Source organism: Neurospora tetrasperma (assembly GCF_000213175.1).
Source record: "Neurospora tetrasperma FGSC 2508 unplaced genomic scaffold NEUTE1scaffold_5, whole genome shotgun sequence".
NCBI lineage: Eukaryota > Fungi > Ascomycota > Sordariomycetes > Sordariales > Sordariaceae > Neurospora > Neurospora tetrasperma.
In genome coordinates this window covers 3831916-3845127 of record NW_009799103.1, presented here as the reverse complement: position 1 = coordinate 3845127, position 13212 = coordinate 3831916, and the positions used below count along the sequence as shown (strand labels likewise).

The window sequence follows — 13212 nt, the reverse complement described above, 5'->3', positions numbered from 1 at the left end:
GGGCGCCTTCAAGATTAAGTAGTCTTGGTGTCCAAGATATTCGATTGATTAATGCTTTCCTTTGCTAGCTACCTATTTTCACAGGCGAAAACCTGGCACGGGTCTCAGCTTCTCTATCCTCGGCGAGGTACCCTATCTGTGGTAGCTCATAAATGAGGAGATGCCAAAAGTCCAGATCCTCGTCAGAACACATAGAGTACCTCTAGGCCCAGATCCGACGTGGGCTTCGTGGCGCACCTCTTCTTGCCTCATTGTCCATTCGTCAATTGGACAGCTCTCCAATCTCTTCGTGGTCACGAGCAACCACACCTGAAAGAACTGGACAGCAGAAATCTCGAGCATGAACCCAATCATATCAACCGTGAGGTTCGATTTGATCAGTCCAGGACCGGATGGGTAAAGCATACTGTCGATTCCGCCCCAGTCAAGAAGCATCGGCAGCGTCATAACACACATTGCTGTAACAAAAACTATGCTGACCACGAGAAATCCTAGCGTCCCTTTGACGAAGTCATTCAGTATCTTGATTTCCCTCTGTTAGTGGCAATGTCATTTTCTTGGTTAGCTAAAGTACTCTTCTTTAAGAGGTGGGATACATGCCAGGGGGGTACAATTGCCCGTAACCACCGGTGAAGGTCAAGTTGGAGAGATCTACTTACGCCTTCTACCTTTTCTCTTGTTGCATTTCCCTGAATCCTGAACATGGACAAAAGCAGACTGACCATAATCACGTCGACCATCGCCAGCATAGCAAGGCTCACCCCCAGGGAGGCCGTTGTCAGACAACTGCCAAGTACCCAAAGAACGGCAAAGCAGAACACAAGTAGGATATCCCTCAGCAGCGATAGCGTGCGCGCCCTTGGTGAGAAGGCTTTAGGAAAGAACTGTCTGACCATTCAAAGCGTGGGAATTGCCGTGAATAACAGCGTTCCCCAGGTGAAGGTCTGAACAACATTCCAAAGTTTCCCCGTGTCACTCCGCCACCATTCGAGTTGGTATATGTTGCTTTCGTATGAATCAAAAGCTTGAGTGTTCCTTCGATACTGCTTGGTGGCAAAAGTAAGGTGGGTGGCCGAACGGACGATGGCCCAGAGAGCGGCGTGGAGGACTAGCAAGTTGGCTGTGCGAATCTGCCAAGGTTGGAATCTATTTGCCGTGTCGCTAACGTTGGTTTCTTCGAAGTTGTTAGGATTGCTTTTCTGCATGAGTTGCTGTGTTCGAAGACTAATTCGTTGACAGGTGTACAGGACGGTCAATGCCGATCCAACGATGGCCAACGAGTCACCAGCGAAGAGAATCCATGAGCAGACACCTTGGGGTTCTTCTAGAGCAAAAGGTGATGCGAAAGCCATTTGAGTACCTCTAGTTTGTATCGTTCGGGAAATAGAGGTATGTCGTCGTTGGTTTTGACGGGGAGCGGTTTATGGGATCCGGGTTTGAGGTATGGATAAAGCATTTGCGCTAAGAAAGCTTTCCAGTTCATGTACAACCTCTACACCCCTGGTTCAATCGGAATCAGTCCATCACGCCTGTTTACCGACCCGAAAGGTTATGTCACACAACGTATTAGTGCTCTCTAACTGCTGACCGAAGTAAACCATGGTTCTCCAATGGGATTTTCCAAGAATCCCAGATTTGTCAATGACGCCGCATTTAAGCCGGAGCTCATGGGCGGTACGCCAGTATCACACCGACGAAGCAGCGAATAACCACCCGGCGGCTCATATTTAAATTGTGGCACAAGTCGTATACACTCCAAGTTCAAATTTGGAAATGGGGCGCAGTCTCCGACCGGCTCCTCTCAGTCCGTGTAATCCCACGGCAAAGCAAGTGGGGGCAATTACAGTCCGGATTTTGTATTTGGGCATTCCATCTCGTCTTGAATCTGCTTGAGCTCCCTTCAGGGTGCCTGTTTCGCAGGCAACATCAACCCCAGAAAGCCTTTTCTCCCCGATGAAGCGCTTCTCAACCTATTACACTCGTCTTTGCGGATGGCGAGGAGCTCTGAAGATACTGTGTGCTCTTTCTTGGCTGATGCTATCCGTCAACATAGTTGTCAGTCTTATCTTGAAAATCATGTCGAAACGCCAAAGGCAAGACCGGGACAGTGCGAGTCTGGCCATAATGGACGATTCGTGCAAGAAGGTCAACCGGGCGGATACGTCTGTACACTTGCTTATGAATATATTTTCAGCTGGCCTTCTTGGTGCCACGGTTATGTTACGATCCAACCAACCAGCTTAGATAGATTGACCAATCAGGAAGGACCCGGAGTCCCGAATGTACGGGACTACGGGACCGGCTCAAAGCCAGTATATAAGAAGGCCCCCCCCCGGCCTTCGTTATTATAGCTCTTCAGCAAGCAATAGCTTCTACAATTGACCAGTACCTTCTGGCTACTACTACCGTTGTTATTCATCCCAGCGATATACTCTTGTGCTTGTAACGGTTCGTCACAGGTTAGTTAGCATTATGCAATCCGCGTTCCGGCCCAAAATACCTACAAAACTTCATGGTACGCTAACCAAATACGACACGAAAGAACTTTGCCATGCAAGCATGGGCAGCTCCGACCCGTGCGGATATTGATCATATACACAATAGCGGCGGCACCGCTGACATTGGCATTTTCTCTCTGAGAAATATGCTCCATCTCCGTCCAAAACGACTCATCATGTGGACAACCATGTTGATTACGGTGTTGCCTCTCCACTTGGTTTACAACTCGGCCATATTCTCGACCACTTCAAGGCCATCATATAACGTGGTGGCCATCTCCCCAGAGTATTTGATACGTCCATTCAAGGTCTCTCGAACTTCAGGTGGTTCTGAATTTCTTTTTCACCAGCAAACTCATGACAACACGACGTGCCCATGGCGTGCTTTTTAACCTTCAGGATACACAGCAATGGAGAGAGGTAAATGTCAAGTCCATCGACAAGGATCTCAAAGCCAGGATTTCCTCCTACGGTGGCGTCGTTGTGGTTGCCGACAAAAAGTCTACGCGGGCCACAAGAGCCAATACATCCGAGCCTGTGTCTGGATTTCTTTATCACCGCATTGAGCCAGCAAGGATTTACTCGGATGCACAGGCATGGTGGATGGAAGAGATCACTGTCATAGGGGCAGCCAAGACGACTGGATGGAACTCTTCAGAGGACCCTTATTGGAAAACTATTTTGAATGAATTTCAAGAGGTATCTCTAGACTACCAAGACGGGTTGGTCCAGGTCATAGATCCGCAAGGATTCTTCTGGGGCCAATTGTGCGCTATTCCTCCGTCTGCAAAGAATGCTCACTGTTACATCGACGATTATCTGGCAATAACAAATCGATCTGGCCCATCAACACCGGTCTTTAGGATTCGTGGCAAGATTTTCGTGAGACGGATCAATCCCAAATGCCGATTACTTGCCGAGCCAGTCTTTTGGTGGTTGACAACCTTCTGCAACCTCGTCATCGCGGCCTGCCTCAGCTCAATGGCTTGGTTCCACAGATCAATACCGCTGGTCACCATCGGAGACGCGATCGACTCGTTCATAACCGAGCCTCCGCCTCCAGACTCAAAGACAATCCCGAGATCCAGCTGCACTTACCACCACACATCGTTCACAAACATCTTCCGTCCAGCACTTCCGCCGCGGGCATACAAGCCCAAAGCAACGCCCTTATGGAAATCAGCCTCCTTGACGCGCTGGTCTCTAACCATGGTCTGGTTTCTCTACATGTTCTCCCAAAGTATCTTGTTCTTCGGCAAAGCTCTGAGCAACGAAAACCCCGCAACACAACATCTCAAGTCCCTTTTCACCTTCAAACTCGATTCCATGGACTCTGACCACATCGTTTACGATAGCGACGGCATAGATAGACCACCCCTTCGCTGGTGGCTCGTCCTGCTCGCCAACACGCCCCAAATCTTTCTCTCACTGACGTACCTCTTCTTCAACAACATCTTGACCAAGATGGTTGCCGAACGGGAGTGGCACTCCTTCCATGTAGAGACCCAGACAGAGACCAGGAAAAAGAAGACATGGATGACATGGTGAAGAAGAAAAGGAAAAGCAAGCCCCAAAACACCAACAACAAAGACGCTCCGCACCTCTCAACCGCGCGGCTCCCAACGGTCCACCTTCTTCCTCAGCCTTCCCTACCGCTACGCCCTCCCCTTCGTCGCCGTTTCCAGCGTTATGCACTGGCTGATGAGCCAATGCTTGTATTTCACCGAAGTGGACTTTATCGATGTGGACGGAACCACGTTGGACAAGTCGAATCCCACCACCTTTACGCTCGGGTACTCCCTCTGTGCCATGTTCTGGGTGATTGTGCTGGGAACGCTTTCGTGGGTGACAATTCTGGGGTTGGCGGTTTTTGGCAAGTATCCGGCGGGTATGCTGATTATGGGGGGTTGCTCGGCGGTTATTGCTGCTGCTTGTCATGTGCATGCTCCGCTAATGAGGAAGGGGGTGAGACGGGAGAGAGAGGGTGGGGATGGGGATGGAGATGGAGATGAGGAAGAGGAGGAAGGAGATACGGATATTGCGGCGGGTCCGTTGTCTTGGGGAGTCATTAGGCAGGTTGTGGTGAGAGATGAAGTGGAGGTTGAGGAGAAGTGGTTGGGGTTTACGAGGGGAGAGGCGGAGAGTCATGTTGTTGGGGAGGTTTATGGGTAGTAGGACATCATCCAGGATTCAGACCGCTGGGTAGTGCGTATGGAGTGGATGGAGACACCGTGAAGGGCTGCGTGTGAGTTCCCAAATAGGAAAGATGAAGGTATCGCCGAGGCTTGGCTATGCTGGGGCACATATTGAATCCCTCGAGGTGGGAATAGACTCAATCATATGTATTTGGGTCTATATTGAACTTCTTGAACAAAGTGGAATCATAAAACGTGGTTTGTGGCCGTAAGCTGACTGGTGGCTCCAAGTTGTGAAAGGGTCATGGTCGGTGTCGTTGTGTTGATGAGGAGCGGCAGCGTGGTGCCGGCGTGGTGCCTGGCTTGAAGCCATTTATGCAAAGGCCCAGCGCATGGGAACCAATCATTTGACCGCCTCTATATGCCGTAACGGGGCCTGCCGATCATCGCTGAAGCACAAGGCTTGCATTATCTGCAAATCAAAGTGCCAATGAAGTGACATGTTTCGGCGGAAGATTGCACCGTTACTATCACCGATACACCGGGATCTGGATATTGCGAGCGGCTCTCAAATTGAAGAGAACAAAGGGACAAGCAGAAGGTTGTTTTACTTGCAAATGCCTCAAGATGGTTGAGGCAAGTCCACATGACGAGAGTCTTGGTTCCTGCTTGAATTCAAAGAAAAGAAAGGTATGATTTTAAGGGAGTGGTGTTCAATTGTTAGTTAAGGAGAATAGTGCGGGAATCCCAGCAAAATGCACCATTTATCAATTACAGTCGAGACCCCTGAGACCGCGTCCTCCAGATACTGCATATATGCTAGATAGTGCATAGAATTTCCAGGTCTGAATTACATGCAGTTTCAGGGGTCACGACTGTATCCACCATGGTATGTACGCGATCCACGCCTTCCCCATGGGGCTTGGTTATTGTGAGTGCTGACTGGTGCACCTGCCACCCCCCGCCTTAACATTATCCAAACCTCAACTGCTGTTTCTTCCCTTCTTCTCTTCCGGGCTTCTCATCATCACGAATCTCGGCAAAGCGCCACAAACTTGTGTAGTCTATCGCGTAAAGGTCAGTGTTGGGCAAGGGCAAGGAGATCAATTCTAGGCTAACTTTTAGACAAGCAAAAGCAGATACAGCGACGAGGACGAGCAACCTGACGAAACCGCGGCGACGAGGCGCGACGGCCCGACCCGACGACGCAACACAATGACGCGACACAACGACGAGGCATCGCAGCGCGTCGCGAATCAATGAAACAAGGAAACAATACGGCAACGAGAAATGGAATAACTTTTCAAAAACAAAAAATCAGCGACGGCGGAAATCACGCATGGATCCCGATGGGAAGCGTCGCCCTCACTCGGAGCGCAACACTTCCTTGCTGGAGATACTCAAAACGGACTTCTTTCACGCCCTTAGCCACGTGCTTTCCCATGATGCTCTTGGCCTGGCGCTCGGCTGCGGCCAGGTGGACACCAAAGTTGGGCATACCAGCAACATTGAGGTTGGACAGCTCACCAAAGAGCATTCGAACCATTTCTGGACATACAGCGTGGACAATCGAGTCCATGTCCTGCAAATGTGGGGAAAGGAGTGTCAGCGGTGCTTGCTCTCCGCAGAGTGAGACATTGGTTGACAATGTAGTTGAATGAGCAAGCAATATGTGGTAAGTACTGACATGTTTCTTCACACAATTTTCCCTCATTCTTGCCCATCTCTTGGACACCTGGTTCGGTGTTCTTTCCACGCCGTCGATCTGGTAGAGATCTTTGATGATGTCCGGGACCGACTTGCCCGCTTGCTTGCCTTGGCGGAGAACCTCGGCGTGCGCGTCCGTCCACTTAGACTCCGTGTGATCCCGAGTGGACGTCGACGTTCTCGCTCTGCCATTGTAAGGTAGGATCATTGTGGAAATCTGCGGCATGCCCGCTGCCTCTTGGGGCGCGAAGCATCCGGCCTGGCCAAACTGGGGGAAACCAGAAGGATATTGCGGCCCAGCATCCACGGCAGCAAGGTACGATGGCGAATAAAAGCTTGGTGCTCCTTGCATGTTCTGCATCATGGGCATGGCCTGTCCATGATGCTCGCCTTGGATCATCCCCGTTTGGCGGTCTTGATAGCCCATGCAAGTCTGCTGATGTTCGCCGGAGACGAAGCTTGGGGGTGATTCATACATCGACGAGAATTGGATGTGATTGGGAGACGGAGCACCCACGCCGCAATCAGCTGGCGAGTTGTACATGGGCTGTTGACCGGAGCTGCTATCACCGGCTGGGAGTGCTTGGCGCATGCCATCTGCTTCGTTCGAGGGCAAAGGAAGCTGGTGGTCTGGGGAGTGGGTTGGCGACATCTTGAGAATGAGTCGGGAGTATGATTGATCGGGAACAGACAGAAATGGACAGGGAGTTGTTGTGAAAGTGAAATGCGAATTGGGGAGAGGTAAACATGCCGTGAGTAGTGTGGTCGTGCCTTCATATATACCAGAATGTGTAGATATGGTTATCTGCTATCCATTGCGCTCTGCTGAAAATTTTTCAGTGACCAAACGTCCACTTTGTCGCTCCGTATGTGAGTATGCAACTATGCATGCCGGTTGAAGCTGTCACCACGCCGAACATGAGTGGTCTACCACAACAGGAGCTCAGCAAAGAATGGACCCTGGCAGCCTGGAACCTCGTACCTTTATCGGTAGGCGTAGCGGTGAAAATCGTGTGTGAAAGTTGTAGTACTTACAGCACCAATTGGTGCACATCCCATGTGTACTAACACCTGGTGAATTGTCATGTCAACTCCCATTTGGTCGAATGTGGGGGGTTATCGAGGCCCAGTCCTGTCAGATGCCAAAAAAGGACAGGAAAGATAGTCGCGGTAGGGTGACAAAGGGGAGGCAGATCATGTGAAGAAAATCATCTTTAAGGTACGTTACCTCTAGGTTAGGTAGCCAGAGGAAAAGCAAATTATAGGAAGTTTACAAGAGGAGAGGAGAAATTTCTCTACGGTAGGTTAACAAAAAAAAAGCAAATCACGGGAAGCAACTCATCTTTATAGTAGGCTTGCAAGAAGAAAAGCAAATCGCGAAGCAAATTGCAAAGGTAGGTTATGCAGGTGAATCATGGAGGTCAATTGCAATAGTCTTAGTGTCTAATAGTAGACCCACTTTAACCTCCAAAACCCACCCCACTCCCCTCCCCGAAGAAAGTTCGAGGAGACCCACATTTTATGTGGGGCGGGGGAGCGGAGGCAGAGGGGGTTAATGTAACAGAGACTGAATTGCAAAGGCAAGTTTGAATAGCAAGTTAGATAGGTAAATAAATAAGGCAAATTAGTGAGAAAAATTGAGATAGTAAGTTAGTATGGAAAATTAACAAAGTAAGTTAGTAAGAAAAAGTATAAGAAAAATTAGAAAGGCAAATTAGTGAGGCAAATTAGTGAGGCAAATTAGTGAGGCAAATTAGTGAGGCAAATGAGTGAATATTATAAACTTAAGTAATATAAGGGTCGCCTAAGCCTTTGGGACTCGATAGCCCCACCTAAGGTGACTAGTATAACCCTTAGGACTAGGTAGAGCGTATAAGTATAAGTATAAGCTTATTAAATATAGTAACTTACTAGTAAGCTGGAGCTTACAGTAAATTAGGGTTTATAAGTGAACTAATACTATTAGTAAGTTATTATTACAATAGATACTTAAATTAAGAAAAATAGAAGTAAGTCTAAAAATATAAAAGGACGATTAAAGAACTCAAATTATTAAATAGTTTAATAGTAATTAATAGATTATTATTACTAAAACTAATGTTACGTACGTATACTTATTATAAACATTTTAACTTTATTAAATAATACTAATAGTCTTTATACTTTTAATTATTTTATTTAAATAAATTAACCTACTACTTATTATTTACTAACTATTCCCTTTAGCCTATTTTGAATTGTAATTAAAAGTATTTCTTCGCTTTATTATATTTATTACCACCGGAAATAACAAAAAAATTACTCTAGGTAAGCTCTTAAACTTCGTTACCGTCTAGTAGTAGCTTAAAGTTATATAGAAATATATTCTCTAGTTTGAAGCTCAATTCGAAGCTAGACCTAGTACCCCTAAAACGAAGGTAGAAGAGGAAACTACCCCTATTAATAAATTAAAAATCAAATTATTTATACTTAAGGAGTTTAATAGCTAATAGGCCGCCTTTACGGGATTCTTAATTTAGATATATATTTACCTTTACTTCTATAGAGATCGGTTTACTTTTAAATTCCAAAAGGTAGTTTATATAAGTATTCAATTTGTAGATAAAGCTTTTACTTAGTATAAGCTTATCTTTAAGGACTATTGCGAAAATAGAAATTAAACTTCGGATTTTACTAAGAGAATCTTAGATTTCTATAAGGAATTTACCTAGGCCCTCTTCCAAATCTTTAAAAAGAAGAATAAAATTCGTAAGGCTTAGGAATATTTAATTTATCTTCAATAGACTAAATCTACTTTAGCCTATATTGCGCTCTTTAAGTAAAATTCCCTTTTTAGTAATATTAATAATAACAGGCTAATACAATTATTCTATAATAGCCTTAAAGAATATATTAAGGACGAACTCTATAAGGAGAACTACTTTAAAACTATTAATACTTATATAAATAAAGCTATTTATATTAATAATTGATAATTCTAATAGAAATAGGAGAAGAAAGGTAAGACGACCACTTTTATCCCTCTTAAATCTAATAATACTAATATTAAAAAAAAGAAGACTTAGGAAATTTATATCTCTAGAATTACCTATTCTAGGCCTATAGAAATTAATATAGCCTAAACCAATTAAAGTAAATAAACCCTTTTAAAGATTAAGTATTTTAATTATAGTAAGAATAGGTATATAAAGAAAGATTACTATACGCTTAAGTAATTGAATTAAAAGAAAACGGAAATTGCTATAGTAGAAAAAATTAGGGTAATTAAAATTGCTAACGCCAAGTACAGTTAAAACGATTTAGAAAATGCTATAAATAGAATTATAAACTTTGACTAGGAAGTATAGTAGAAGGCTGACAATAAATATAAATAGGAAGGGCTTAATAAAAAAAATTCTAAAGAAGAGGTACTAAATACCGATATACCTTAAGTATAAACGTATCGAGCCTTAATATAAGAAGAAATTAGCAACCTCCCTAATACTAACCGAAATCTTCTTACAATTATATACGTAATAAGTACTACTCTTTCTTTAGTATTACCGCTAGCCTCTATAATCGAGGAATACTATACTTTCGAATTTATTAATTTATACTAGTACAAATACTCTAATAATTTTACTAATAAGTATTAAATAGAATTATTATAGTACAATTTAAATAAGAGTAAAAAGGATGAGTTGTAGGACAACTTTTAGAAGAAGCGTATAATTATTATTGAAGGGGAGCCTAAAATTACCTAAGAAAAAGTGCTAGAGCTTTCGAAATTATATTAGCTAGTTAAAGGAAATATAGTTTAAATATATCTCCTTTATTATATATACTACCAAATATTATAGTTCTAATATATTATTAACGGCTATTATAAATACTATAGAAAAAAGTAGGATAATTATTTTTAACCTACTAAAAGGCTAGATTAGTAAAGATAATCTAAACTAGTTACGTATACTTTTAACCGAAATAATTTATAAATTACCTTTATTATCGACGAATAATTCGTATTTAATCTATAACCTTTTATAAAAGTCAACGAATAGTTATTATTAAGAAATTCATTATTTACCCCTATAATATTTATACCTATATAGGATAGGGAAAAGTCGATTACTATTAATAATAGTACTTAATATCCAACTACTCTATTTATATAAAATAGAAAACCTAGGATATCGAAAGGGAATTTACTAATTACATTCGGAAAGCTAAGATAATCGAATTTAAAAATAAAGAGGAAACTATATATGTAGTATAATTATACGAATATAATTCGCTAATTGAATTTAAACTTAAGGAAGAGAACGCTCTTAATAACTATCGTTAGGAGTTAAGAAACGGCTTAGGGCTTTTAAGGAGGCCTGGCAAAAATTAAAAACCCTATACGAAATAGATTATTTAATAATATATCCGCTAAAAAAATAAAATCCGAAACCCAGTAATACCTATAGAGGTCGCTACTATAAAAGAAGGGAAAGAAGATTAGTAATTTAAAATCGTAGTTTATTAAAAAAATTACTAAGCTTTTATATTAGTAAATTCTAAAATTCAATTAAACTTTATCTTCCTAAAATCGTTACTTAATTAAAGATTCCCTAGAAGAAAAGAAGGTACCCTTTATAGTAAAAGGATTTTTTGAAATATAGATTATAAGATAGGAAATATTACTATTCCCTATTATAGTAGAAAATAAGATAATCGAAATTAGTTTCGATATTATTAAAATAGGACTATTTAAGGATATAATCCTAAGGTGCCTATAGTATATTATATACGACCTAGATATTAGTTGGAAGGAAGGTAGTTACTTATATCCTACAACGTACTTAACTATTAATAAGAAAATTAGAGTATAGAAGGAAACGAACTACAAAGATACTATTCCTATAGTTCTACTATAAATAGTATAAGAAATTATAATTTATACTATTAATAAAAGTAATAAGGTTATAGAAGAAGGGTTAGTAATATTAATAAAAGTATTAATAATTGATATTTAGTATAAGTTTAACTATTATTAAAACTAATAAGCAGAGAAGCCGAAAATAGTAATTCTAATAGAATTTTAAGGATACCCGGCTTTTATTAGTAAGTACTTTAAAGGACTACTGCTATAAGGACTATAAAATTATAAAATTAAACTTAAAGAAGGAATTAAGCTTGAATTCTTTAAAATATACTATACTAATAAGAAGTAGAATATGGAATTAAAGAAGTACTTAGATGAAAATTTAAAATAAGAATATATATAGGAATTTATATTATTAATAGGGTACCCTATCCTTTTTATACCGAAGAAGAATAGAAAACTATACCTTTATATCGATTATAAGTAATTAAATTAAAAGATTATAAAAAATAACTATCTCCTACCCCTAATTTTATATATTCGGAGTTAATTAGGAGGAATATAATATTTTACATACCTTAATTTACCTATTACCTATACTTATATCCCAATTAAAGAAGGAAATAAATAGAAGATAATATTTTGTATACCCTATAGATACTATAAATAATTTATAATACCCTTCGGATTAACTAATATACCTACAATATTCTAATCTATTATTAATTATACAATTCAACCCTACCTTAATAAATTCAATACTTACTATTTAAATAATATTCTTACTTACTCTAATATTCTTATAGAGTATAAAGAATATATAAAGCAAATACTAAATATACTATACGAATATAAGCTCTCTATTAATATAGAGAAGAGTGAATTTTCTATAAAGAAAACTATATTTCTTAGATATTTAATTTTAGAAAATGAAGTTAGAATAGAATTAAATAAAGTAGAAGCTATATAGAATTAACCTATACTTAAGAATATAACTAAAGTCTATAGATTCTTAAAATTTATTAATTTCTACTATATATTTATATGAAATTATAGGAAAATCGCTAGACCGTTGTACGAATTTACTAGGAAAGAAGCTATTTTTATATAAAGAAGGAAGGAGGAAGAAGCTTTTAAAGTTATTTGTAATACAATTATTACGAACCTTATATTGAAATTTCCTAACTTAAATAAACTTTTTAAAATTAAAATTAATATATTAAATTATACTATCAGAAGATAGTTACAATAATACAATAAATATAGGAAATTACACCCTATAACTTTCTTATCTAAGAAGCTAAAAGGATTCCATTATAACTATTCTATTTAAAATAAAGAGCTTTTAGCTATTATCGAAGCATTTTAAGAATAGAGGTTATATTTTAGTAGAATTATATATAAAGTATAGATTTATATTAACTATAATAATCTTTAATACTTTATAACTACAAAGGTACTTAATAGCTCTTAAATATACTAGGCCAAATTCTTATGAGAATTCAATTTCAAAATTAATTATAAGAAGAGTTTAAAGAACACCTGCACAAACGCTTTAAACCATCGAATAAATTATATAAAAAATATAGTAGAAGCCTTTATACTATTATTTTAAAAGTAATTAAATAAAATATCTATATACACTCTATAGAAATAGGTAGAGTACTATACTATCTACCGAGTCAAATTGTAGGACCCTAATTATTAAACTACTATTATAACCCTAAAAGAGTAATAAAAATAGGAGAATAGCTTAGAAGAAGGAATTATCTTTTAGAATAATAAGTTATAGTACTATAATAAGGCCTACGTCTAATTGGAGTAATAAAAAACTTTTATTATAGGAATTTATAAATCTAAAATGGGAAGATATATAGATATTACTAGAATTATAATAAAAATATAGTAGTATTATACCTTTCTAAAATTAAAAGCTAAAGTAATTCGAATATTATAGGCCTATAAATATTATAGTAGGATGAAGGCTATAAAATATAAACTATATAAATTCCTCAAACTTTTAGAA

The 13212-nt window shown here is 39.7% G+C and overlaps 4 protein-coding genes across 4 annotated transcripts; 2 read left to right on the top strand and 2 right to left on the bottom strand.

Moving 5' to 3' along the window:
• Positions 1-248: 248 nt before the first annotated feature.
• Positions 249-1725, bottom strand: NEUTE1DRAFT_103369 (uncharacterized protein; the record flags this gene model as incomplete). The annotated part of the gene is made up of 4 exons (XM_009855444.1): positions 249-283; positions 656-888; positions 925-1360; positions 1692-1725. 4 exons carry the CDS (start codon positions 1723-1725, stop codon positions 249-251), a joined length of 738 nt encoding a protein of 245 aa, XP_009853746.1.
• Positions 1726-2855: 1130 nt separating this feature from the next.
• NEUTE1DRAFT_112445 (uncharacterized protein) lies at positions 2856-4670 on the top strand (the record flags this gene model as incomplete). Its single annotated transcript, XM_009855443.1, has 2 exons — positions 2856-3995; positions 4089-4670. 2 exons carry the CDS (start codon positions 2856-2858, stop codon positions 4668-4670), a joined length of 1722 nt encoding a protein of 573 aa, XP_009853745.1.
• A 1296-nt stretch (positions 4671-5966) lies between these two features.
• Positions 5967-7167, bottom strand: NEUTE1DRAFT_148360 (uncharacterized protein; the record flags this gene model as incomplete). Its single annotated transcript, XM_009855442.1, has 2 exons — positions 5967-6215; positions 6321-7167. The coding sequence occupies 2 exons, from the start codon at positions 6990-6992 to the stop codon at positions 5967-5969; spliced, it is 921 nt and encodes a 306-aa protein (XP_009853744.1).
• Positions 7168-7258: 91 nt separating this feature from the next.
• Positions 7259-9633, top strand: NEUTE1DRAFT_112443 (uncharacterized protein; the record flags this gene model as incomplete). Its single annotated transcript, XM_009855441.1, has 17 exons — positions 7259-7351; positions 7515-7559; positions 7606-7640; positions 7691-7734; positions 7969-7985; positions 8046-8070; positions 8280-8305; positions 8348-8349; positions 8419-8444; positions 8567-8579; positions 8713-8757; positions 8886-8913; positions 9052-9088; positions 9325-9340; positions 9458-9472; positions 9513-9521; positions 9630-9633. The coding sequence occupies 17 exons, from the start codon at positions 7259-7261 to the stop codon at positions 9631-9633; spliced, it is 480 nt and encodes a 159-aa protein (XP_009853743.1).
• Positions 9634-13212: the final 3579 nt, after the last annotated feature.